The following is a 27,464-nucleotide window of genomic DNA, read 5'->3' on the forward strand; positions in this document are numbered from 1 at the left end:
CTGCATAAGGAGGCGATACCGTCAATCTATTGTCCTAAGTTGAACATCGATATCTCAATAACGGTAAAAACAACGAAGATGTCATAAAAGACAATCTTGTAGAGAATTTTCATATCTATAACATTTTCCCTGGTCACATTTCGATAGGACTTGTGGTTTCCAAGCAAAATCGTGAAAACCTAAAAAATCCCTAAAAATGTCAACTTGAATCGCGGTCTATTTAAAAAGCGGCCCTGCGATTTTTTTGTTTTTCTCATCTATGAACATTGTAGTTTCAAAATCTGCAAAAATTTCCCAGTGTAAGAACCTTCCGTTTCAATTTGTTTCAAAAGCACCGTGGGAAAGATTAAGATATTTCTAAGGTTTTCCGATGTTATACTCTTTCTTTTGGTCTTATATTGTCAAGAAAGTTCTGAAAAAAAGGGAAATTGGCCAAGAAGTCTTACGTAATTTTAATTAAAAAATAGTAATGACAATTATTTGATGAGTAATATAAGTATAAAATAAGGTTTACATCATTGCTAAATAAGAAATTTTCGCTAACATGAACTTTCAAAATTTTGGTCAGGTGGACCCCCCCCCCGAAATGAAATCCTGGCTACGTCCCTGATAGTGGTGTAGGGTATAATAAATAAAAAACAAAATTAAATTCTCACAACTATGATAACGATAAAAGAATACAGGATTATGAAAGTCTTTATGTATCTTCTTTGATAAAAAAAGAAAACACAATGAAGAAGATGAAAAAATCGTTACAACAAAGAAAGAAGAAGAAAGAAAAACAATAATATGAAAGCTGATGCCGTTGTGGCAGAAACGTTTATTATTTTCTTTTTTCATTTAAACGAATTAAGTTTTATGAAGGTATTTTACTGCAAAAAGCTTTTGTTGTTTTCCACTTTTGTGAGAAAGTCACTGTGTGCGTGTGTGGGTCTCTGTGATATTAAATGCACTTTGACCTTTGCTCGTTCCACTTATATACGTACATGACATCTCAGGTCATAGTAGGGAAATATGAATTTGTTGTTTTATACCTCCTGCCAACAAGGTAAGGTTACAAGGTTACATACATTTGTAACAGAATGGTACAAAAGAAAACTGCAAATATATAGAAATGAGGAAGACTTTTTCAGAACATTTAAAATAGCAAATCCCAAGACTTAAAACAAGTGAACACTGACATCTTCGTGGTGCCACCTGGGGATCTGCCTTTAAGACCCGTTAAAGCTAGTGAGCTACATGAGGGTATATACACAAGGGTTATGATTGTGGGGCTCCAAAGCTTATTCTCAGTTATATATCAGCTTTTAGTAACTTCAAAAGTTTGTCGAAAAGCTCATATAGGCAAAATTTTCAACTGACTTTTTGCGTAAGCTTTTTTTATCGAATCACCTTATAATTAAGATATTATCTAATCTTAGGTAAAAACTCACCAAAATATACGAGGTTGTAACATTCATAACTCTAATAAACACTTTCATACGGACAAAATGTGCCACATCGATATAATTAGACCCCAAGTATGTTTGGACGAAATCTGTTTCAGACTATTTGGATTCGATTTAGCAATGTACATTCGTCTGTCTGGCTGACTGGAGCTCACGACAACTCTCGAATGGATTAACCAATGTGGTTCAAAATTTGACTTTGGTAATATTTTATCCAAACTTAGTTTAAGTTCGAAGATGGGCCATATTGGTCCACTCCCTCAGGTGTCTCCCCCACAAAAGTTCAATTTTTCGCAAAAATTATGCGCTCGGGTGCCTTCGGGTAACTCACACACAAAATTTCGGAAGTGTGAACTTTAAGACATCCCCTCGATTCGTTTTGGTTTTTGTTGGAACAACTTGTATTCGCAGCCCCATTACGGCGGTACAAATATATAGAAATGAGGAAGACTTTTTCAGAACATTTAAAATAGCAAATCCCAAGACTTAAAACAAGTGAACACTGACATCTTCGTGGTGCCACCTGGGGATCTGCCTTTAAGACCCGTTAAAGCTAGTGAGCTACATGAGGGTATATACACAAGGGTTATGATTGTGGGGCTCCAAAGCTTATTCTCAGTTATATATCAGCTTTTAGTAACTTCAAAAGTTTGTCGAAAAGCTCATATAGGCAAAATTTTCAACTGACTTTTTGCGTAAGCTTTTTTTATCGAATCACCTTATAATTAAGATATTATCTAATCTTAGGTAAAAACTCACCAAAATATACGAGGTTGTAACATTCATAACTCTAATAAACACTTTCATACGGACAAAATGTGCCACATCGATATAATTAGACCCCAAGTATGTTTGGACGAAATCTGTTTCAGACTATTTGGATTCGATTTAGCAATGTACATTCGTCTGTCTGGCTGACTGGAGCTCACGACAACTCTCGAATGGATTAACCAATGTGGTTCAAAATTTGACTTTGGTAATATTTTATCCAAACTTAGTTTAAGTTCGAAGATGGGCCATATTGGTCCACTCCCTCAGGTGTCTCCCCCACAAAAGTTCAATTTTTCGCAAAAATTATGCGCTCGGGTGCCTTCGGGTAACTCACACACAAAATTTCGGAAGTGTGAACTTTAAGACATCCCCTCGATTCGTTTTGGTTTTTGTTGGAACAACTTGTATTCGCAGCCCCATTACGGCGGTACAAGTTTTTTCAGGGGCACGTCCATATTTCCATAGAAAATGATCCGAAAGCTGAACAAACACGCTAAGGCACCATGTGCAGTGGATGCAGCGCACGACAACTCTCCAACGGATAAACCAATTCGATCCAAAATATGGCAGTCGTAATATTTTGCGCAAACTTAAATCAAGTTCTAAGCAGGGCCATAGCGGTCTACTCCTTTGGGTACCTACCACCCAACCGTTCAGAACTTCACTTAAATGGTGCGCGTATTACAACTCCTTCGGGTACCTCCAGGCCAAATTTCGGAAAAGTGCAGTTTAGGACCTCATTTCGAATCGTTTTGATTTTTCTTCCAACAGGGTCCACTCAAGGCCGACCTACTACGATGGTACAAATTTTTTGAGTGGCAAGTCCATGCTTCTTGACAAAATAACCCCAAAGCTGTGAAAAAAAAATTCTACGGCCAGCGAGCATAGAGGCTGGGGCGCACGAGTACTCTCGTACCGAATACTGCGTTGGTCCAAACTTAGCATATCGTAATAGTTCTTCGCATATTAGATCAAATTCGAAGGTGGTGCTTATAGATCCACTTCTTCTGGTACCTCCCCATAAAAGTTCGAAAATATTCCCTAAAATGGTACACGCGATAACATATAAACGGGGCAACCGATTTGTTCCAAATTTTTGATGTTGAAGTATATGTCCAAATTTAGTTTATGTTCATAAGTGGGCCTTATCGATGCACTCCTTGGGGTACCATCCACACAAATGTTCAACATTTTTGTTTAATTGCGGTTAAGGTTCTAATTGGGGATCCTTTGGACATCTTTGCCGAAGGTGCTCCTAGCGACTCAGTTTACAGCGATAATATCTTTTTCGTGGGCATGCCCATGTTTCCTGATATAGGTCAAACTTATATGGTGACTAACTAAAATGACTGTTGGGCGCAATATCCATCGAGAGGAATGACTCCCAAAATAAGACCCACTTCCAAAATGGACTACGCCGGTCCATTTCTTTAGGTATCTCTCCCGTAAAACTTTTGAGCTTTAATCAAAATCCATGTTCGGAATATATACTAACCTTTTTTGGGAAAGAAGTGTTTCAGTTCACACAGGCTGAGGGTATATCACTGTCGGCAAAGCCGACTGATACTTTTTTACCTGTTATATGGTAAAAACCAAAAATGTTTTACAATTGATGAATCCGAGTTTCGCCCTTTCAGAACTCGCGAACTGTTAACATATTCTATATATTATGACAGAAATTCTTTAAAATGAAGTGTTTTAGGAGGGATCCCATAATGGCGACCATTAAAATTAATTTTCGTTGAAGGTGTGTTGGCATCAATGTAGGAAAATGGGTAAAAATGGGTTGAAGCCAACAAGTTTTTTATACCCTCAGCCTTTAGGCTAAGGAGGGTATATACAATTTGATACGATGAAAATGTGCCTCATCCAAATAATGGTTTTAGACCCCAAGTATGTTTGGACCAAATGTGTTTCAGACAATTTGGAGTCGATCTAGCCATGTCCGTCTGTCTATCTATCTGTCCTGCTGGCTGGAGCGCACGATAACTCTAGAACGGATGAACCGATTCGGTTCAAATTTTGGCTTTCGTAATATTTTGTCCAAACTTAGTTTAAGTTCGAAGATGAGCTACATCGGTCCACTCCTTCTGGTGCTTCCCCCCCAAAAGTTCGAAAATGTTCAGAAAGTTTGGGCGCACGATAACTCTTGAAGGGAGTGACTGATTTGGACAATTCTTTGTATAGCGTAAACTATCTACCATAGTAATATGAAGCTTCAATATGGTCTCAATAGGTCCACTCCTTCGGGTACCTCCCACACAAAATTTCGGAAAAGTTCAGTTTAGGGCCATCTCTCGAATCGCTTTGATTTTTGTTTTAGCAGCTTGTATTCACTGCCCTCCATACGACAGTACAAGTTTCATCAGGGGCAAGTCCATACTTCCTGAGAAAATAGCATGAAAATTGCAAAAAAAAACCCTATGACACCGTGTGAGGTGGTTGGAGCGCAAAATAACTCTCGTACGGATCTGCCGATTCGGTCCAAAATATGTCCTTAGTAATATTTTGTCCAAACATAGTTTAAGTTTGAAGATAAGCCATATCGGTCCACTCCTTCGGGTACCTCCCCCACAAAAGATAAAAAATGTTCGGAAAAATTGTTCGTACGGTAACTCTTGAAGGAAGTGGCCGAATTGGTCTATACTTTACACATCGTAATATATGTACCAGATATTGATCAGGTTAAAATATGCACTATATTTGTCCACTCCATCCGGTACCTCCCACACAAAATTTCGGATAAGTTCACTTTAAGACCTGATATCGAATCACTTTGATTTTTGTTGAAGCAACTTGCATTCGCTACCTCAATTACGATGGTAAAAAATTGTTTAGGGGCAAGTCCATACTTCTTGAGCAAACAACCCGAAGAGTGTTAAAACCCCCTATGGCACCATATGTTGTGGCTGGAGATCCACTTCCATAACGGTCAATGTCGATCCATTCTTTTTAGTATATCCTCCGCAAAACTTTTGATATTTAATCCTAATCAACATTTTTGTCGGTTCAAACGCCCAAAATTGTTACCCCCTAAATACATACATATTTTGGGAAAAATTGTTCAATATACACAGGCTGCGGGTATATCTCTGTCGGTAAAGCCGACTGATACTTTTTTACTTGTTATGTTCCCTTCCGATTTCTGGCTTAACCTTACATTTTATTGACCCATGCCCAAAGAAAAGACTCAAAGAATACTCCATGGGATATTAGTGTATGATTTTTCGATATGTCCACTGCATCCACATAAAATTGATGCTGACATTTTGAAGCCAAAATTTCGGTGTTTTCCTTTGATTTTTTTTAATAATCCGGACGCGCACTTGGTGGTATTCAAAAAAAAAAATAGGATTACACAGTGCGACACGAAAAAAATTAACCACATTCTGACACCGCAGCGTGATAGAAGACGACAAATAAGAAGACACGTGTCTCGGCGTTTTTCCCTGTTACTTCGAATTTCGCGGTTATGGGCCCCCAAAGACCTGAGGCCTTGATGTCAAAAAGGACCATTTTGTCAGGCTCATATCTTCTAAACCGCTAAGAATTTTGGTTTAATCTTATAGAATTGTGAAGGCATAAAATCCATTCAACCTTATCTTCAAGGTCAAAATCGTTAAAGTCAAGTTTCCGTTATAATTTTTTCTCAGATTTTGGATCTCAATAAACAACATTCTAGATCATACGAACCCTGTAGAAATGGTTCTTTAAGGTCAAAATAGCAAAACAAATGCAATTTTTATTTTATTTTTTCGGTTTCTGCTCCATAGAAATTTTAACCAATCAAAATTCAAGAAAACATTCAACCACAATAATGTAGCGAATATATCGGTATACAACTTTGTGGAACATCAGAGCTCTCTATGAACTGTTCTTAAAGGTCAAAATAGCAAAAAAACTTTAGAAAATATTCGATTTTTATAATTTTTTCTCCGATTCTGGTCCATAGATACCGAACCGTTCAAAATTCAAGAATAAAATGAACTACAAAAATTTACCTAAGATCTCAGTTAATAACTTCCTAGAACATATGAACATTCTAGGAACGGTTCTTCATGTTCAAAATTCACTAACACTTATATTAAGATAATGCTCAGGTCTGGAAATAACAAACTGTTTAAGACTCTAGAAAATTTGAAAGGTTTGTTATTTACGGACCTGACCAGGAAAGAATGGGTAAAACTAATGGAATTTTGAGCTTAAAGGGCCGCTCCTAGAATGTTCATATGTTCCAGAAAGTTGTTAACTGAGATCTTAGGTACATTTTTGTAGTTGCTTGTATTCTTGAATTTTGAACGGTTCGGTATCTATGGACCAGAATCGGAGAAAAAAGTATAAAAATCGAATATTTTCTTAAGGTTTTTGCTATTTTGACATTTAAAAACAGTTCGTAGTGGGCTCTGATGTTCCACAAAGTTGTATGCTGATATATTCGCTACATTATTGTGGATGATTGTTTTCTTGAATTTTGAATGGTTTAATTTCTATGGAGCAGAAACCGAAAAAATAAAATAAAAATTGCATTTGTTTTGCTATTTTGACCTTTAAGAACCATTTCTACAGGGTTCTTATGTTCTAGAAAATTGTTTATTGAGATCTAAGGTACATTTTTGTAGTTGGTTGTTTGATTAAGTTTTGATCGGTTTGATATCTGTAGGCCAAAATCTGAGAAAAAATTATAACGGAAACTTGACCTTAACGATTTTGACCTTGAAGAAAAGGCTGAATGGATTTTATGTCTTCATAATTATTATTCTTTAAGATGAGAGCTACAACTTTGCCTCCACGAGTAAACCGAAATTCTTAGCGGTTTAGAAGATATGAGCCTGACAAAATGGTCCTATTTGACATCAAGGCCTCAAGTCTTTGGGGGCCTATAACCGCGAAATTCGAAGTAACAGTGAAAAACGCCGAGACACGTGTCTTCTTATTTTTCGTCTTCTATCACGCTGCGGTGTCAGAATGTGGTTAATTTTCCGTGACACAAAAATTTACTCACAGTGTTATAGAACTCGTGATTTTATATCGTTTAATCTAATTAATGAGTGTGCTCCGTACAACATCCTAGTAGACTCCTATTACTAGGATGATATACGGAGGATAAATTTGATGCGTGATGTAAACAAACCTATTTTTGCGCGTAAAATGTACAAGTGTCATTAAATTTCTTTAAACCCCGCGTGAATTAAGTTCTTCCGCGTTCGAATTCATACACTGAAATGGTGGATATAGATACCTGGAAAATAGGAAAATCTACAAAAATATATTTTTACAAATCCGTGTATTAAGCCGCGAAATTAATTTTTTTTTACATATATGAAATCCTTTAAGCGCGATTATAATATTTGCGAAATAGCATGTCATAAATTACCGAGATACGCGCGAGTAATATGGGTCTTTTACCGAAAATAGAATGTTGAGGAGCATCCGCGGTTCATGAATAATCTATTTAGTGTATATTGACGTAATTTTTAAGGGTGATACTAAAATCGGATGCGAATCAAAATCGTATGCATATTGCGCGACTTTTACCCTCTTTAAGCTTTTTTGTATTGTGTGAGGCAACTGAGCGGGTAAAAGAGGGTAAAAGTCGCGCACTATGGCCTCTGAGTGAAACATCGAAATGAATGAACAACCCAGAAACCTTTGTACATGACTAGATATGTGGTTTCTCCTAGGTATGTTGTAAACAAACCGTACTGTAGTATTTACTACACGCCTCAACTTCAGAATATTATTCCAACATGTGCCCGAAACAACCTCTAAGCCATATAAAACTTGGGACATTAAAAGCGAGTGAGCTATGATGTTTCTAACACGAAGGGGTAAGAACATATTAGTGGATCTTATTCTCCGCAAAACGCCCAGACTCTACCAGCGATGCCATCAATATGAGGTTTAAAATTTAATTTGGTGTCTAGAACTACACCCAGACATTTATGTTTATCAACACATTCCAGTTGATCACTACCAAGAAAAAGATTCAAATTCACCAACGAACTATTGGAAGGGCAACAAATCATGGCTTTCGTTTTGGAGGCATTGACCTTTAAAGAATTCAAGGAGGTCCAGTTCAAAAGGCGATCCAAATAGGAGTTTATCGAACTTTCCAAAATGTCAACACTCGTCGTAGTACCAGAAAATAATAGAAATACATCGTCAGCAAAAAGGAAGGTGGCGCATGTACGAGGGTTAAATATGTTTGGAAGGTCATTAATATAAAGAATAAACAGCAACGGCCCAAGTACTGATCCTTGTGGGACCCCAGAAAACAATTCAATAAAATTGGACTCTACTCCGTTCCAAACAACAACTTGCGTTCTTCCAACTAGATAGGAATATATGAGCCTACAAGCAGACCTAGAAAAGTAGTAATCCTTACTAAGTTTAGCTATCATAGTTTTATAACAAATGCAGTTGAAAGCCTTAGACATATCAAGCGATACCAAAACATTAACCTTGTTATAGTTCATATTTAAACGGATGGTTAGGTTAGGTTAGGTTAGGTTGAAAAAGAGGGGCGAATATAAGAATCGCCACATGCCCGTATGGGGCATACACTTAAGCCAGTATAGGCCTGTTGTGCGCTCTAATTTTGGAAGCCTAAGGGGAATAAATTTTTTATTGCTTAATTTATTAAAAAGAAAATAAATTTATCAGTTAAGAAATTCTGTGCCATTGACATAATCTCTTAAGTTTTTGAACTCGCTTGCCCTAATTTGGTGGAGTTCTGGTATAGTGTTATTTCCTAGAAATTGGTTTCTTAGCGTCGCGAAGGCTGGGCAATGACAGAATTAGTGTTCCAACGTTTCGTCGTCCTCTCCGCATGCTCTGCATTCGCTGTTTTCTGCACAATCGATTTTGTGCAGGTGTGCTTGTAGCCCTAGGTGTCCTGTAAGGCTGCCTGTCAGTCTACTAATGTCTTTTTTACTCATTTGAAGGAGTTCCTTTTTTATCCTCGTCTGGGTTTCCCCAGAGGATTTTTGTATTTTTCCCTTTCTCTTCAGTATTCCAGAGGGATGTATGGGCGTTTTCTGCCCATGCTTTTAACTCTAGACGCGCCGCTTTTAAAGGCTTAGCATTATCTAGGCTTATCGTAGCTTGCTCTCTGGCTTGCCTTGCCAAGGAGTTGGCTATCTCGTTACCCCTAATCCCTTTATGTCCTGGTACCCATATAATGTTTACAGAACCATGGTGGGAGTAGTCGTTGATTATTTTTTTTACACTGCACGACAGTTGTTGATTTCACCGTCTTGCTTGTTATTGCTTTAATTGCTGCTTTACTGTCTGTTAGGATGTTTACAATGATTGGCCTTGTGTTAGCTTTAAACCAGTTCAGACACTCTGTGATCGCTCGGATTCGGCCATCTGTGAAACCACAGCTTCCAGTTGGCATCCGTTCCAGGGTTCCATCGATCCACATGTCCCTGTCTGGTATTAAAATTTCACACAAGGCGGTTTCAATTGTTTCAGGTATACGGTCTGATACAATATGATCTATTGACTCACCCGTTGTAACCTGTAATATGCTTTGGTGGTATGTTTGGTGGTCTCTTACGATCCACTCGCTCATCGACTTAAGTCTTATAGCTGCGATGGCTGCCTCATACTTTACCTGAATTTCTATTGGGTGGACAAATAAAATTGTCTCTAAAGCCCTAGTTGGTGTAGTCCTCATTGCCCCGCTAATACTTAAGAAGCACGTTCTTTGGACTTTTTGCAGTACTTTTACGTTGCATTTCTTGTCCGTAGCTGTCCACCATACCACAGAAGCGTAAGTTAGAATCGGTCTAATTACGCTTCTGTATAACCAGTGTGTCATCCTAGGATTGAAACCACATTTTGAGCCTATAGCTCTTCTGCAGGTTGACCAACATCTGTGGGCTTTATTAGCCCTTTCCTGAATATGGTCTCTCCATTTAAGTTTCCTGTCTAGAATTACTCCCAGGTACTTAATTGTTGGAGAAATGTTTATCATCTTATCTAGGAAAACAGGTTCTTCGTAAGCCCCTATTTTCGTTTTTCTAGTGAATAGACATAATTCTGTTTTTTCCGGGTTGACATTTAGACCTCTCGGTCTAGCCCAGTTGTATGCTATTTTTAGAGCCGTTTCGGCCCTTCTATAGAGTATATTTGGATTCTTTCCCCTAAGAAGTATTATAACGTCGTCTGCATAGCAGATGGACGGATAGAATCAGTAAGATGTAGGAGTAAGGAAGAAGTGTTATGTCCATATCGGAAAGCATACTGAGAATGAACTCTAGCAATTGCTTTTTGATTACGTGTTCAACTACCTTAGACAAGGCGGGTAAGATTGAGATAGGGCGAAGGTCATCAGGTCCACGAATCACTTTAGTTTTGGGTATGGGTACAACTCGAGCAGTTTTCCAGATTTTAGGGAAAGTAGATGATTTTTGCGAAATATTTTTCTTTTATTATGTCTAGCCAATGCTTATAATTTAGGTTTCATATTTTTTACGCGTTTTCTAGATTCTGTACGTATTTTTAATTTATTTTGTAGACGTTTATACGGACTCTGAGGTAGTATAATTTAGATTTGCTCCCAATTTGTTTTTTTTTTTTTTTTTTATTTTCCCCGAAAATAAAAACAAATTTTAGAAATTATGGTGCATCTACGGATGGATATCAAATGTTGTTACTGATATATGCATATATTTTATTAATACAACAAGTAAGAAATTTTAAAATATTTGTTTCTTTATAAGAGAATAAAAACCGCTGCGACTTTTACGCGCATCGGCCAATTTTGTGGAAGCGAACAGACTTGAAACTAGAATGTTTTCCGTAACCTCTGTACCAAAAATCGTAGATGTGCTCGCAATTTTTTTTTTAATTTTTTTTTTTCAAATGGAATTGTAGAGTAATTTTGGTTTTTTTACCACATTTCTGTCGACAAAGCCACTGATAATTTTTTACTTGTTATATATGTACATAATATGCTCTGTTCAAGAACTTGCAAGAATCTACTATTATTGAATTCTTGAAAATTGTTTCCTTTATAAAATTGTAAAAAGACTACAAAAATAGTAAATTCTTGCAGGTTCTGGAACTGTGCTACTGTGCTCCTTTGGTTTTTAATTTTATAACGGTAAATGTAGTGAAAAATGGGGTTTCTTGGATTTTCAACTTAAAACGGACATAACTTTTTTCCACGACGGACTTTTACAGTTTATTTTTTTATTTAAAAGTTGAAAATCATGTCTTTCGAACAAGCCATAATTTTTAAATCGGGTAACAAATGGTTAAGTTATAGTGATTTAAGTGTGGCAAAAACGCATTAAAAAAACCGGAAACTGTTTTCCCTCGTGGTCTAGGCTGCGTAGAAGACACCAAACTGCATAATTATTTACTTTTATCAAGAAGGAAATTCAGTTAGCTTTACAAAATGGGGAAAACTAATCAAATCGGTTGAAAAATAGACCACATAGGGGTAATGGGATTCGGGCGATTACTATTTTTTTTGAATTTTTTAAAATTTGTCAATACAATTTTTCCTTAATACCTTTGTCCAAAATTTATATTTCCTGTATTTTTGAAGCTAAGAGTACATATTTATCATTATATATTTATCATAAAAAATAGAAAAAAATGAACAGTGGGCTTTAATGGAATTTTCGCTGATGCATTTTCAAAATCGAAAAATGACGGAGTTTTTAAGATGTTTGAGATAAATTCATAAATATAAAATCAAAACAAATATTTATAAATGAAACTTTTAATTTTTTAATAAAATAATAAATTTTGCACAAAGGTATAAAGGGAAATTTGAATTGACAAATTTTAAAAAATTCAGAAAAAATAGTAATCATGCGAACCCCATTACCACATAGGACCTAAAATTTTTGTAATTGAACGTAGTTTAATACAAACAAATTTAAAGAAAATCGAAGTGGTCAAACATCTTTAAAAATTGATTTTAAATATTAAATCGCGAAAATAGCATCCAAGCCCACTGTGCAAATTTTTGCTATTTTTTGTTTAATAGCTGATAAAACAACAAAACATACAAATTGGACCAATATTAAGAAAGTTATGAGTAGACATCGGATTTTGCATATTTGCATATTTTTTAATAATAAAGATACGAAGATTCTGATTGAACCAAAATTCGTTTCAAAGGAATCTAAATTCAATGCCAGGGTCATATTTTGTATTTATTTTGCATATTTGCATATTTTGCATATGCACAAAATATGCAAAAAAATATGCAAAATATTCAAAATATGCAAAAAATATGCAGAATATGCAAAAAATATGCAAACAGTTTTTGGCCGAAAATCGTCATAAAAGTCGTAAAATTAACAATAAAAGTTGGAAAAAATCGTCAAAAAAAACTTCAAAGTGTCCTAAATTAAGATTGTTGGCCGTTTAACGTCGCTTTTTTAGCAGATTATTGTGTAATTGAGACCCCTTACCACAGTGTGGATATAAAAATATGCTTATATGTCTATTGTAATACCATTTTTTTATTATTATCCTATTAAAAAATAAAAAATTTGATAAAATGTCAAATATTTTATGTAAAATTCAATATTTTCTTTGTCTTAATTTGTTGCATTAGTCTGGTTTTAACTCAAAGGGAAAACATCGATGTCCAATTTTTCATGCGGCACTCCCCTAAAGTTGTTAGTTTGGTTAGATTTTAAGATTGTTAAAGATTGAACACCATTGGAATATGCCATAGTTTTCTTGATATTTCTTGCCGAACAACAAAATACCTAAGTAGTACTGAATTCAAGATAATAAAGTCAATGTCCTGAAAACGCCTTAGGGTGAAAATGGAGTCTATTGTGAAAAAGCCCTGTTTATTATACCCTCAGCCTTTAGGCTATGAAGGGTATATACACTTTCATACGGGCAAAATGTGCCTCATCGAAATAATGGTTTTAGACCCCAAGTATGTTTGGACGAAATGTGTTTCAGACAATTTGGAGTCGATTGAGCAATGTCCGTCCGTCTGTCTGTCTGTCTGTCTGTCTGGCTGGAGCGCACGATAACTCTCGAAGGGATGAACCGATTCGGTTCAAATTTTGGCTTTCGTAATATTTTGTCCAAACTTAGTTTAAGTTCGAATATGAGCTATATCGGTCCACTCCTTCCGGTACCTCCCCAACAAAAGTTCGAAAATGTTCGGAAAATTTGTACGCACGATAACTCTTGAAGGGTGTAACCGATTTGGTCCATACTTTGCCCATCGTGGAGCGTGTACCAGACTTAGATCAGGTTTTAATATGGACTCAATCGGTCCACTCCGTCGGGTACCTCCCACACAAAATTTTGGAAAAGTTCAGTTTAGGAACATCTCTCGAATCGCTTTGATTTTTGCTTCAGCAACTTGTATTCGCTGCCCTCCATACGACGGTATAAGTCTCATCAGGGGCAAGTCCATACTTCCTGAGAAAATAGCCTGAAAGTTGCAAAAAACCCCTATGACACCGTGTGAGGAGGTTGGAGGGCAAAATAACCCTCGAACAGGTCTGCCGATTCGGTCCACAGTTTGACCTTAGTAATATTTTGTCCAAACATAGTTTAAGTTCGAAGATAAGCCATATCGGTCCACTCCTTCAGGTACCTCCCCCACACAAGTTCAAAAATGTTCTGAAAAATTGTGCGTACGATAACTTTTGAAGAGAGTGGCCGAATTGGTCCATACTTTACACATCCTAATATATCTACCAGATATAAATCAGGTTCAAATATGGACTTTATTTGTCCACTCCATCCGGTACTTCCCACTCAAAATTTCGGATACATGTTCACTTTACCTGCTTTCGAATCACTTTGATTTTTGTTGAAGCAACTTGCATTGCTGCCTCAATTGCGATGGTAAAAGTTGTTTCAGGGGCAAGTTCATACTTCTTGAGCAAACATCCCTGAAGTTCTAAAAAACCCCTATGGTACCATATGTAGTGTCTGGAGATCCATTCTTTTTAGTATCTCCTCCGCAAAACTTTAGATATTAAATCCTAATCAACATTTTTGTCAGTTCAAACGCCCAAAATTTTTAAAACTCCCTAAATACATGCGTTTTTTGGGAAAAAAATTGTTTCAATATACACAGGCTGAGGGTATATCTCTGTCGGCAAAGCCGACTGATACTTTTTTACTTGTTTTTGTTTTATTTAACTTGTCTGTTTAGTTCAAATTTAGTAACTAATTTTCCACACATTTGTAGTTTAACAATCGAACTAAAACTTTGCACACTTTTCAGACTTGGATGACAATACATGAATATGAAACCAAAACCAATATGGGTCCATTTTTTTTTAGAGCCCCCATATAGCGGTACCACCCGATTTAATGTATTTTAAGGATTCTGTTTAAATTTTTAGGCCGAATTGGCTATAACTTGGCATTTGGGGTTCCCAATGGTACAGAAACTTCCTCACTAAAAATGTTGGATTTAGGTCAAGGTTAAAATAGTTAAAATAAGTTACAAATAGTTAAAAAATAAGTTACAGTGTTTTATTTACAAATGCACTTAAAACTAGAAAATAATTTTTAATGATTAAATCTCTCAAATAAAACGCAGATAGGCTCCATTTTCGCCCTAAGTACGCCAGTCACGTTAATCGGGACACTGGCTTTCTATCTCGAATTCAGTTATACCTACGCATTTTGTTTTTGAATATAAAATAAACAGAATTGCCTTTAATTTAATGCATAATACGGCCGACTGATACTTTCTAACTTTTTTGTTTGTTTTCTCTTGTGTTTTTTTTTTATTTATTCTTTGTCTTATTCTACTTCGCATACTTACTCATTTGTTTCAGCTGAACTTAGATTTAATGATATGTTTGTAGATAGTTGTTGTTGTTGTTGCTGTTGCTGCTGTTTGCTTATGCCACTTGTGGCAGTTGCATAATTCGCAGATTGTGTTTGTGCTGCTGTGGCAGTTTTCAATAAATTTTTATTATTCTTATTGTTGTTGCTATAGCTATTGTGATATTGTTGCTGAGATTGCTGCGACTGCTGGTGAGTGTTAATTATTTGTGCTTCCATTTGATGTTGTTGTTGTTGTTGCTGTTGTAATTGTCGCTTTTGTTGTGGTTGTTGCTGGTGCTGCTGCTGCTGATATGTTAAATGATTGATTGGCCTTAAATTTAATTGATTATTATTGACATCGTCGTAAATGGACATATCCTGTTTGGCATAATAGTCATCCAAATCTTCTAGATTTTCATTTGTTATCGTTGCCTCCGTTGTTGATGTTGTTGCAAATGTTGTAGTTTTTGCTGTAGTCGTTGTTGTGCTGCTAGGTGTTGAGGATAACGCCAAAGCCTTGGGATTATTTCTATACGACGCAGGTGTTTTTCGATTATGATGTTGTAGCAACATGGCAGCCACTGGTTTAGCTGTGGTTATTGCAGCTCTTTGCCGTTCATAGGGTTCATCATCGTAATCATCTTCACTTAAATCACGCTCCATGCCACCGCTATCCTCCCCACCCTCATTTGACATGTAATAATCATTGGAATTGATTTTCTCACGCTGGGCCATTAGACCCAAATCGTCACTGATATATGTGGACTCATCATCGCCATCGATAATATCCTCATCAGAGTCATGATTGAATGATGACGAAAAACCCGCTGATGCTCCACCAGCCGTTTGGCTGTTGCCTATGCGGTTATCATCGGCATTGTCATTGGCCAATTTGGCACTAAACGATGCTCCTTTTTGATACAGCACATCTTCATCGGATTTGCTGTGACCATCACTGCTATTCGTAGAATTTATCACTGTCATACAAATCCATTCCAAGCAGCAGTATCGAAAAAAACAAACAAACATGATAGAAAGAACGTAAAAACACGTTCGTGATTGTAAGTCATATCAATGATACATCAAAAGGCAACTTAAAACAAAAAGGGGGGAGTTGGAGCACTAGCACAAGAATTGAATTATATCCAAATGATAGTTAAGGGATATGGATAATGGCTTGCCATTGCGTTCCTCCTTTCCCCATACGAACATGAAAAACTTGGTATATGTATGTATTTTATTGTACCTACCTTGACAGCTATAACCATTTTTATTGAGTTCATAACCTTCGATGCAATCACATTCGTACATGCCATCATGTATTTCATAGCACAATTGTTCGCAGGGGCTAGTATGGCCACAGTGTCCTACAAAGATACAAAAAACAACAAATAATCACATGAAAAAATTGACATAAAAATCAACATCAACAAAATTGGTCGACAATCACTCACACTGCAGATACAAAAACAAAACAATGAAATTAAAATTGATTGCCTGAATGTAGTGACTGTCGTTAAACCTCCGAGAAAACCACAGAGAAGAAAAGATACCTTATAAGGGGAATATTAAAAAGAAATACCCCAGCAAAAAGCCATATTACTAAATAATGGGTATATATAGTATTTTTAGGTACACGGAGAAGAAATGCGGCAAATTTGGCTGAAAAAAATATATGTTTGGACCCAAACATGCATGCAAACACATATTTGTTTGCACGCAAACATATATTTTGTTTGATGCCTTTGTTTTTGTCCGTGTACTGACAATCATTATTTTAACAAAGGAACTTTTTATAACTGTGTGGTTAAATTATGTTAAATTTCTGCCCATTTCACATTATTATTGAATGCTACTACTACACACACAATGTGCCACACCTACGAACATTAGTAGACGTCAGACAGTCTATGCGATTTCGGACAAATCTTCAGACTAATTCGTTCTGATTCTTTTCGACTGGCATAATTGACATTTGCATACATTTCGCTTCATTCAAATTTGATTTTGTTTGAGGTGCAAATAGGCTGGTTTCCCGAGCTGTTTGTCTTGTTATACCGCACGATGCTCTTGAACCAACTTTAAATCAAATTAGCTTACACCTGGGAAGTTTTTGCGGATTCTGAAACTACTATATTCATAGACGAGAAAAAGACAAAAAAATTGCCGGAGTGCTTTTTGGATAAAGCGCTGTCAAAGTTCACATTTTTAGGGGTTTTTTGGGTTTTCACGATTTTGCTGGGAAACCACAAGCCCTATCAAATGGGATTGAAAAAATGTTGTGGCATTGAAAAATTTTCTACAAGATTCACCTTTATGATATTTTCGTAGGTTTTACTAGTTTTGAGATATAAAAGTTCAAATTGGAACAATTCATTGACGGTATCGTCTCCTTATAACACAATGTCATGACTGCAATTTCCCAACTTAAACTTATATATCTCAACTAGTAAGAACGGCGTTAAGTTTGGCCAGGCCGAACTTGTTATACCCTTCACCACGAGTTGTATTGAAGAAAAATGGAACAATTAATTTCCTTTCGTTTATGAAAAAGTTTTAATACCAAATTTCAGCAAGTTTGGCAAAACAATGTGGCTGGTCTTCAAAATACCGAAATTCGGGAGGTACCGTTCCATGATGGTATTATCAAAACGTTGATCTATAACTACAAACTTCTGATGGAAAGTTTTTAAATCTAAAGAAGATTAAACAAGTAAAAAAGTATCAGTCGGCTTTGCCGACAGAGATATACCCTCAGCCTGTGTATATTGAAACAATTTGTTCCTCAAAATACGTATGTATTTAGGGAGGTTTAAAAATTTAAAGCATTTGAACCGACAAATATGTTGATTAGAATTAAATATCAAAAGTTTTGCGGAGGAGATACTAAAAGGAATGGTTCGACATTGACCGCTATGGAAGTGGATATCTATCCACAACATATGGTGCCATGGGGGGTTTTTACACTCTTCGGGCTGTTTGCTCAAGAAGTATGCACTTGCCCCTAAAAAAACTTTTACCATCGTAATTGAGGCAGCGAATGCAATTTGCTTCAACAAAGTGATTCGAGAGCAGGTCTTAAAGTGAACTTATCCGAAATTTTGTGTGGGAGGTACCGGATGGAGTGGACAAATATAGTCCATATTTGAACCTGATCTATATCTGGTAGATATTTTAGGATGTGTAAAGTATAGACCAATTCGGCCACTCCCTTCAAGAGTTACCGTACGAACAATTTTTCCGAACATTTTTGAACTTTTATGGGGGAGGTACCTGAAGGAGTGGACCGATATGGCTTATCTTCAAAACTTAAACTATGTTTGGACAAAATATTACTATATATTTTGGACCGAATCGGCAGCTCCATTCGAGAGTTATCTTGCGCTCCATCCACCTCACACGGTGTCATAGGGGTTTTCTGCAACTTTCAGGCTATTTTCTCAGGAAGTATGGACTTGCCCCTGATAAAACTTGTAGCGTCGTATAAAGGGCAGTGAATACAAGTTGCTAAAACAAAAATCAGAGCGATTCGAGAGATGGCCCTAAACTTAACTTTTCCGAAATTTTGTGTGGGAGGTACCCGAAGGAGTGGACCGATTGAGTCCATACTGAAACCTTATCAAAGCCTGGTACACATTTCACGATGGGCAAAGTGTGGACTAATTCGGTTACTCCCCTCGAAAGTTATCGTGCGCACAAATTGTCCGCACATTTTGGAACTTTTGTGGGGGAGGTACCGGAAGGAGTGGACCGATATAGCCCATCTTCGAACTTAAACTAAGTTTGGGTAAAATATTACGAAAGCCAAAATTTGAACCGAATCGGTTTATCCATTCGAGAGTTATCGTGCGCTCCAGCCAGCCAGACAGGCAGACAGACAGACGGACGGACATTGCTCAATCGACTCCAAATTGTCTGAAACACATTTCGTTCAAACATACTTGGGGTCTAAAACCATTATTTCGATGGGGCACATTTTGGCCGTATGAAAGTGTATATACCCTCGTTAGCATAAATGCTGAGGGTATAAAAAGGCTAAGTAAAACCTTCACAAAATATGAGGGCTATAGGAACCAGCGGACCTATACTGATAATTCTATATATAATATAATTGTTCCACAAACATCCCATAAGGGACAAGGGAAACTTCTCTCATATCAATGAGTGCACCCGATTCATATTAGCTCAATGATATGGGACCTACAATTTATCGCCGAGTCCGAACGGCGTGTCTAAGACACCACTTTTGTAGAGAAGTTTTACATGGCTGAAATACTCAGGAAATGTCGCCAACATTACTGAGGGGTATTTTGCCACCGTTGAAAAGTGTTTTGATGTTGCCTGGCCGGGAAATCGAACCCACGACCTTATGTGTGCAAGGCGGGTGTGCATACCATTGCACCACGGTGGTACCAATACTGATACTGATAATTCTAGTTTGAAATATTTTTTAACCCCATGGAATACTAAATAACGAATTTCAGTCTTTCTGTGGGATATTGAAGTCACAACCTTCAGAATTACGAAAATCGGGATGTAACGTTATATGGGGGCAATGTGAAGGCGTGGATCTATACCGACAGATTTCTGGGAGAAAGTTTTATACCACCAACGAAGATTAAATAAAAATTTCAGCCATTTCGGTGGAATATAAAGGCCACAACCTTCAATATTCAGGATATAGGGAGGTACCGTTCTATGGGGACTATACTAAGGCGTGGACCTATACCGACAACTTTTTGGGAGAAAGTTTTATACCCCCAACTAAGACTAAGTACCAAATTTGAGCCATTTCTGTGGATTATTGTGGTCACATCCTTCAAAATACCGAAAATCGGGAGGAACCGTACTATGGGGGCTATATGAAGGCGTGGACCTTTACCGACAAATTTCTGGGGGAAATTTGTACACCCCCAACGAACACTAAGTACTAAATTTCAGAAATTTCGTTGGAATATTGAGGTCACAATCTTCAAAAAAACCGGAAATAGGGCAGTACCGACAATTTTCATGTTATACGTTTTATAACCCAAATGAAGACCAAATGAAGGTCTGGGCCTCTACCGACAAAATTCTGAGGCAAAGTTTTATAACCCCAACGAAGACTAAGTACCAAATTTTAGCCATTTTGGTGTGATAATGAAGTTAAAACTTTCAAAATACTGAAAATCGGGTAGTACCGTTATGTGGGGGCTATATCAAAACGTGGACCGATATAGCCCATTTGCAATACCAAACATCCTAGAAGTAATAGACACTTCTATACCAAATTAAAAAGCTGTATCATAAATTTGCGATCTGCATATTGATTTCAAAAGACGGACGGACGCACGGACAGACGGACATGGTTATATCGACTTAGAATTTTACAACGATCAAGAATATATATACTTTATTGAGTCTCCGATGAATATTTCGTTACAAACGGAATGACAAATTTAATTATACCCTCCATATTATGGTGTATGGTATAAAAATGGTAAAACCTACCTATCATAAAGATCAATCTGGTAGAGAATTTTCACGGCAACAGCATTTTCTCTAATACCATATCAATAGGACTTGCGGCTACAACATTTTCCCTAATACGACTTCAATAGGACTTGCGGTATCCCAGCAAAATTGTGAAAACCTAAAAGACCCCTAAAAAAGTGACCTTTGACCGCGATTTATTTAAAAAGCGCCAAAAATAATATATAATGTTGCGTATAACTAGCTAAACGGGAAGGAGATGGATTTAGAGGCATATGGTGAAAGCTGTCTTGCTCGTGGCGAAAGCTCGATTAAGATGCAATCATTGGAAGGAGATGAAGAAACTAAATAGCAAATAAGATGATAGGAAATCGTTTATGGCTACAGGACGACTAAATATTTTGAGTCCAAAATGTGCCCACCTAACCAGATCGCAGTCTGTATGATCCATTTGAGGATGAATAAAATTTATCTGCGAACCCAGACTTCGACGTAACTACCCTGCCTACTTTTTGTTTCTTGATTTTTTATTTATGTAGCTTCAGAATCCGCAAAAACTTCCCAGGTGTAAGCTTCTTTCATTTAAAGTTGGTTCAAGAGTACCGTGCTGTCTGTTGAAATTAAGACACAGCTCGCAATATTTAAGATAGAACTTTATAATTTAGTAAAGAAGTTTCTTAGGATGTTTAATATTGAAAAACCGATAGATATATCGGTCCACGTTTTGATATAGACCCCACAGGACGGTACTATTCAGTTTTCGGTATATTGAGGTTTTAGCCCCATTTTCACAGCGAAATTAGTATTTAGTCTTCTTTGGGGTTTGGTACGTTTTGATACAGTAGAATAGTACCTCCCGACTTTCAGTATTTTAAAGGTTTTAGCCTCATTATCATACAGAAATGTTTGAAAATTTATTGTTAGTCTGTTTTGGGCCTACAAGACTTTCCTTCAGAATTTTTTCAGTACATGCCCACGTTTTTATATTGATAGACTGGTACTACCCGATTTTCGGAATTTCAAAGTTTTAGCCTTAGCGAAATGGTTGAGAATTTGTACTTAGTCGTCTTTGCGGCCACACAACTTTTCCCCAGAAATGTGTCAGTATAGATTCACGTTTTGACATAACCCCCATAGAACGGTACCGCCCGATTTTAGGTATTCTGAAGTTTTTCGCCACATTATACATCGAAATTGCTGAAAATTAGTATTTAGACTTCATTGATGGTGTAGTGATATCGATTGTTACCGATATACACACCTACAGTTCCCTGTATATCTCAATAATCACATCTGTAGATCAATGTAATTATCAATCACTAGATCCACATAGATCCCAAACATCAGCTGTTTCAATAATCTGTTTAGATCATATGTTATTTATAACAACAAATACTGTTTATATTTAAGGAAGATAGAAAATAAGAAAACTAGGATTAAGAAAATAAGATTAGGAAAATACCGTTATGTATAATATGTAAGGACTGCAATTTGTCGAATAAAATCAATCAAGTTTTTACTGCCGATTTGTTGGCAACCAGAAAAACACTTTCTTTTATTTTGCGCTCTTAAGTGCAAATCAATAATACTTGCACTGGCATTTTTAAGTGTCTGCAACCCATAAATATTAGTTGCCAGCGGCTTTAATAAAGAGCCGGCAGAAATCCCTGGGCAGGCCTACACAAAACGAAAGGTTATTTCTTTGAAAAGTGTGTTGTAACACCACAATGGTATGAAACACTCTTGCGGAGAAATGTGGGTATAGGTCTACCATTTAATATAGCCCATGGAATGGTACCGCCCGATTTTTGGTATATTTAAGGTTTTAGCCATATTATTCTACCGATGTAAATTTGAAATTTGGTAGGTGTATAAAACATGTCATTAGAGAATTGTCGTTGTAGTTCCTAGTTTTGATTTTCGGTATTTGAAGTATTTTACCACATATTCCACTTCTCCTAGGAATAAACGACTTCTTGTTGTCATGCCGCATTAGCTTGCCACGAAGTACATATCGCTGTAAACAAAAGTATAAGAAGTATCAGGGTCTTTTAGCGCTTTTGAAATATGGACGTGCCTTCGAAAAAAATCGACCATTGTAAAATTTACTCTTTGTTCGGGGAATAAAACTTTCCACCTGAAATTTCTCGGTATAGTTCCACGAACGGTACCTCCCGATTTTCGGTATTTTGAAGGTTGTGGCTTCAATATCCCTCCTAAATGGCTGAAATAAGTATTAAGTCGTCGTTGGGGGTAGAAAACTGTACACCTGAAATTTGTCCTCATAGCTTTACGCCTTCATTTACCCACCATAGAACGGTACCTCCCGATTTTTGGTATTTCGAAGAATGAGGCCTCAATATCCCACCGAAATGGCTGCAAATACGTATTAAGTCTTATTTGAGGGTATAAAACTTTACACCTGAAATTTGTCGGTATGTCGGTTCACGCCTTCATATAGTCCCAATAGAACGGTACCTCCAAATTTTCTGTATTTTGATGGTTAAGTCCTCAATATCCCACTGAAATGGCTGAAATTTGGCATTCGTTGGAAATATAAATCTTTCCTCCGGAAACTTAGAAAACTTACACGCAAGAAAAAACTTTCCATATATATACTGGTTTAGGTCTGGCCGGCATTGCCCAATTTTATGTATTTTGACGGTATTTTGTCAAATTTTCGAACCGAGATTGCTATAAATTAATATTGTGTGTTGCCAGAGGATACAAAAAACTAAATTCGAAAAATTGTTAATATTGGTCCATGATTGGAAAAAACAACGATGGCGCCCTATATGAGCTCTATTGGCGGAATATTAGCCATATAAAGGGAATATTATAAGGTAAGATATTCTGATCCAGCAAGAAACAAGAGGGAGAGCTTAATACTTTCATAAACGAAAGGAACCTAATTTCTCATATTCACTTCAGTATAGTTCGTGCTGGAGGGGATTAAAAGTTCGACCCAGCCCAACTTAACCTTACTAGTGCTCCATATGTGGATATTGGTGTAATTATCCTTTTGTACATCTATAACACCATTTTAGGCTTAAGGCCCGGTTGCTTCATGATCATGATGTTGCATGTTACGTATTCATGGCAGTTATGGGTCTAGCCTAACGTCCAGGTATTTGGCGTGATATAGTAGGTGTTTTTATACCCTCCACCATAGTATGGAGGGTATATTAAGTTTGTCATTCTGTTTGTAACACATCGAACTAATCATTTGCGACCCTATAAAGTATATATATTCTTGATCAGGATAAAATTCTAAGACGATCTAGCCATGTCCGTCTGTCCGTCCGTCTGTCCGTCTGTTGTAATCACTCTAGCGTCCGCAATAATTGAGATAGAGTACCCGAGGGTCTTTTTTCCATAGGCAGGTCAAGTTCGAAGATGGGCTATATCGGTCCACTTTTTGGTATAGCCCCCATATAACGGTACCTCTGGATTTGAGGTATTTTGACGTTCTTCGCCACATTTGCAGACCGAATTAGCTATAATTTGGCACTTAGGGCTCCTATTGATCAACAAACTTATATCCCAAAGGATATGGGCATAGGTCCATGTTTTGGTATAGTCCCCATATAACGGTACCTCCCGACTTTCGGTATTTTGAGAATTTTAGCCACAATTTTTAACCGAACTAGCTGTAATCTGCCAGTTGAGGTTCTCAGTGCTCATGAAATATCTCCACCAAGCATTGTCAACATAGGTCCATGTTTTGGTATAGCCCCAATATAACGGTACCTCCCGATTTTCGGTATTTTGAGAATTTTAGCCACAATTTGTAACCGAACTATCTGCAATTTGACATTTGAGGTTCTCAGTAGTCATGAAACATCTCCACCAAACATCGTCAACATAGGTCCATGTTTTGGTATAGCCCCCATATAATGGTACCTCCCGATTTTCGGTATTTTGAGAATTTTAGCCACAATTTGTAACCGAACTATCTGCAATTTGACATTTGAGGTTCTCAGTGGTCACAAAACATCTACACCAAACATCGTCAACATAGGTCCATGTTTTGGTATAGCCCCCATATAACGGTACCTCCCGATTTTCGGTATTTTGAGAATTTTAGCTACAATTTTTAACCGAACTAGCTGTAATCTGCCAGTTGAGGTTCTCAGTGGTCATGAAATATCTCCACCAAGCATTGTCAACATAGGTCCATGTTTTGGTATAGCCCCCATATAACGGTACCTCCCGATTTTCGGTATTTTGAGAATTTTAGCCACAATTTGTAACCGAACTATCTGCAATTTGACATTTGAGGTTCTCAGTAGTCATGAAACATCTCCACCAAACATCGTCAACATAGGTCCATGTTTTGGTATAGCCCCCATATAATGGTACCTCCCGATTTTCGGTATTTTGAGCATTTTAGTTACAATTTTTAGCCGAACTAGCTGTAATTTGCCATTTGAGGTTCTCAGTGATCATGACACATCCCCACCGAACATCGTCAACATAGGTCCATGTTTTGGTATAGCCCCCATATAACGGTACCTCCCAAATTTCGGTATTTTGAGAATTTTAGCCTCAGTTTTTATCGAAATAGCTGTAATTTGACATTTGAAGTTCTCAGTGGTCATAAAACATCTCCAATGAAACATCGTCAACATAGGTCCATGTTTTGGTATAGCCCCCATATAACGGTATCTCCCGATTTTCGGTATTTTGAGAATATTAGCTGCAAGTTTTAACCGAACTAGCTGTAATGATCGGTATTTTAAGAATTTTAGCTACAATTTTGTATATTCAAAAATAATCGTCAATATAGGACCATGTTTTGGTATATCCCCCCATATAACTGTACCTCCCAATTTTCGGGAATTTTCAGTGGTCTCGAAATTTCTTCACTAAAATTCGTCAACATGGGACCATTTTTGAGGGTCTACATTGTTTTGATGAAACTACCCTCAATTTGACTCTTGAAGTTCCCTGCAGCTATAAAACTTTTCTGCCAAAAAATTTAAAGATAGGTTGACTCTTTGATATAGCCCCGTAGGTGGTACCTTTCACCTAGCTGAACACATTTTTTTTAGATTAGATTAGATAACACTGTGCAACAAAATGGAGGTGAAAGTCTGGGGCACAGAAAATTCCTCTTGGGGAAGAAAGGCCTTGGTTAGTATATTATGAACCCCGAAGGACACATCCGCCGTGAGACGAACTTCCGCGTTATGGCGTGATGAAATTTTTGTTAGAGACCTCTACAAAAACAACAAACAAAGATATAATGCTAATTCATGATGGCTTACAGGGTCTCTTGCAAAAACTTCATCACGCCATTACGCGGAAGTTCGAATCACGGCGCATCTGTTCTTCGGGGTTTTTAATATACATACACCAAGGGCTTTGTTTGCGTTCTTCAATTTTGAACGGTTCAGTATCTAATGACCATAATCGGAGAAAAAACTATAAAAATCGAATATTTTCTAAGGTTTTTGGTATTTTGGCCTTTAAGAACCGTTCACAAAGAGTTCAGATGTTCCCGAAAGTTGTTTACCGACATTTTTGCTACATTATTGTGGTAAATTGTATTCATGAATTTTGAATGGTTTAGTTTCTATGGCATTTATTTTGCTATTTTGACCTTAAGAACCAATTCTACACAGTTCATATATTCTAGAAAGTTGTTTATTGAGATCTAAAATACATTTTTGTAATTAGTTGTTTGATATCTGTAGACCAAAATCCGAGAAAAAATTATAACTGAAATTTGACCTTATCGATTTTGACCTTGAAGATGAGGTTGAGTGGATTTTATGTGTTCACACTTATTATTCTTCAAGACGAGAGCTACACTTTTTCTTGCACGACTAAACTAACATTCTTAGCGGTTTAGAAGATATGGGCTTGACAAAATGATCCCTTTTGCTATCAAGGCCTCAGGTCTTTGGGGCCCATAATCGCGAAAGTCGAAGTAACAGGGAAAAACGCCGGGACACGTGTCTTCCTATTTTTCGTATTCTATTACTCTGCGGTGTCAGTTAATTTATTTCGTGTCGCACAGTGTAATCAAAATTTCCCACGAGATATTCAAAGGTGCAAATTTTGAATTATAATTATTTTGTCAAGGTAGTAGAGTAATAATCTCCTTCCATTAACAAAACTATAAACAATGTGGTTGACTTATCACATTTTCTAAACAATTGTTATCCTCTTTTTGTTAAATAACCACCTCCCGCTAATAAATTCATTGTCATTTATAAATTATCAATTTATCTAAACAAATAAATCATTACTGTAGAAAAATTATCCAGCATGTTGGATAAATTATCCACTTCGTTGGGTGTGTATTAACAATCCAAAGATTATTTCTATTGTGTTCTTTTGTTAACTGATGTCCTACATTGTCCTTGTCTAGTTAATTTAACAATTAAATCCATCACGTTTCATTTAACCTACATACATGTCAAATAGAGTGACACACTCCCACACACAACATACATACGATTATATCCACGTTTGACAGGTGTCCATTTACAATGAAATTTATTCTTATTTAGCATTCCTTTTTTCGTCTTGTTTTTATCCATGAAATATTCCTGACCCACCGTCGGTCGGATCAAACCAAACAAGTGCGGTGGTGTCCAAAGGTGAGCAGCGGCAACTTGTCTACAAACAAATGAAATCTGTAACACATGTCCTCTTCTAATCTTTGACAGTCAAAGACTAAATAAAGAAATGTATTTTAAGGAAACTATCATTTTGCGAAAGCAGGATGAGTTTGGATGGTGGTTATAACAAGAAGCAGGTGGTAGTGATGGTATTGCAGATTTAGTTTCGGCTTCTGGCAATCATTTGTGCATGTACAGCATACAAACCAACGTAGCATACTCACACACACACACAATGACATACTGTGATAAATGACAATGCCAGTTGTCCAACAAAGACGACAACATCACTATCTGTGTGTTGAGATTAATGATGTTAAACTTCTGTCTCCGACTGATGTCGTATTGTTCG

The 27,464-nt window shown here is 36.9% G+C and overlaps 1 protein-coding gene across 1 annotated transcript in view; it reads right to left on the bottom strand.

Annotated features, from left to right (window-relative positions):
* SP2353 (EGF like, fibronectin type III and laminin G domains protein pikachurin) overlaps positions 1–27,464 on the bottom strand; it is a 143,205-nt gene that overhangs the window by 41,359 nt on the left and 74,382 nt on the right. Inside the window, exons 2-3 of the mRNA XM_073956954.1 lie at positions 16,259–16,375; positions 15,004–15,985 (exon numbers count right to left, since the gene is read on the bottom strand). Of these exons, the coding sequence (XP_073813055.1) occupies positions 15,004–15,985; positions 16,259–16,375 (1,099 nt within the window). The remainder of the gene's footprint in view (positions 1–15,003; positions 15,986–16,258; positions 16,376–27,464) is intronic.

Source organism: Musca autumnalis, unplaced genomic scaffold, assembly GCF_047663935.1.
Source record: "Musca autumnalis isolate F117 unplaced genomic scaffold, ASM4766393v1 scaffold_5, whole genome shotgun sequence".
NCBI lineage: Eukaryota > Metazoa > Arthropoda > Insecta > Diptera > Muscidae > Musca > Musca autumnalis.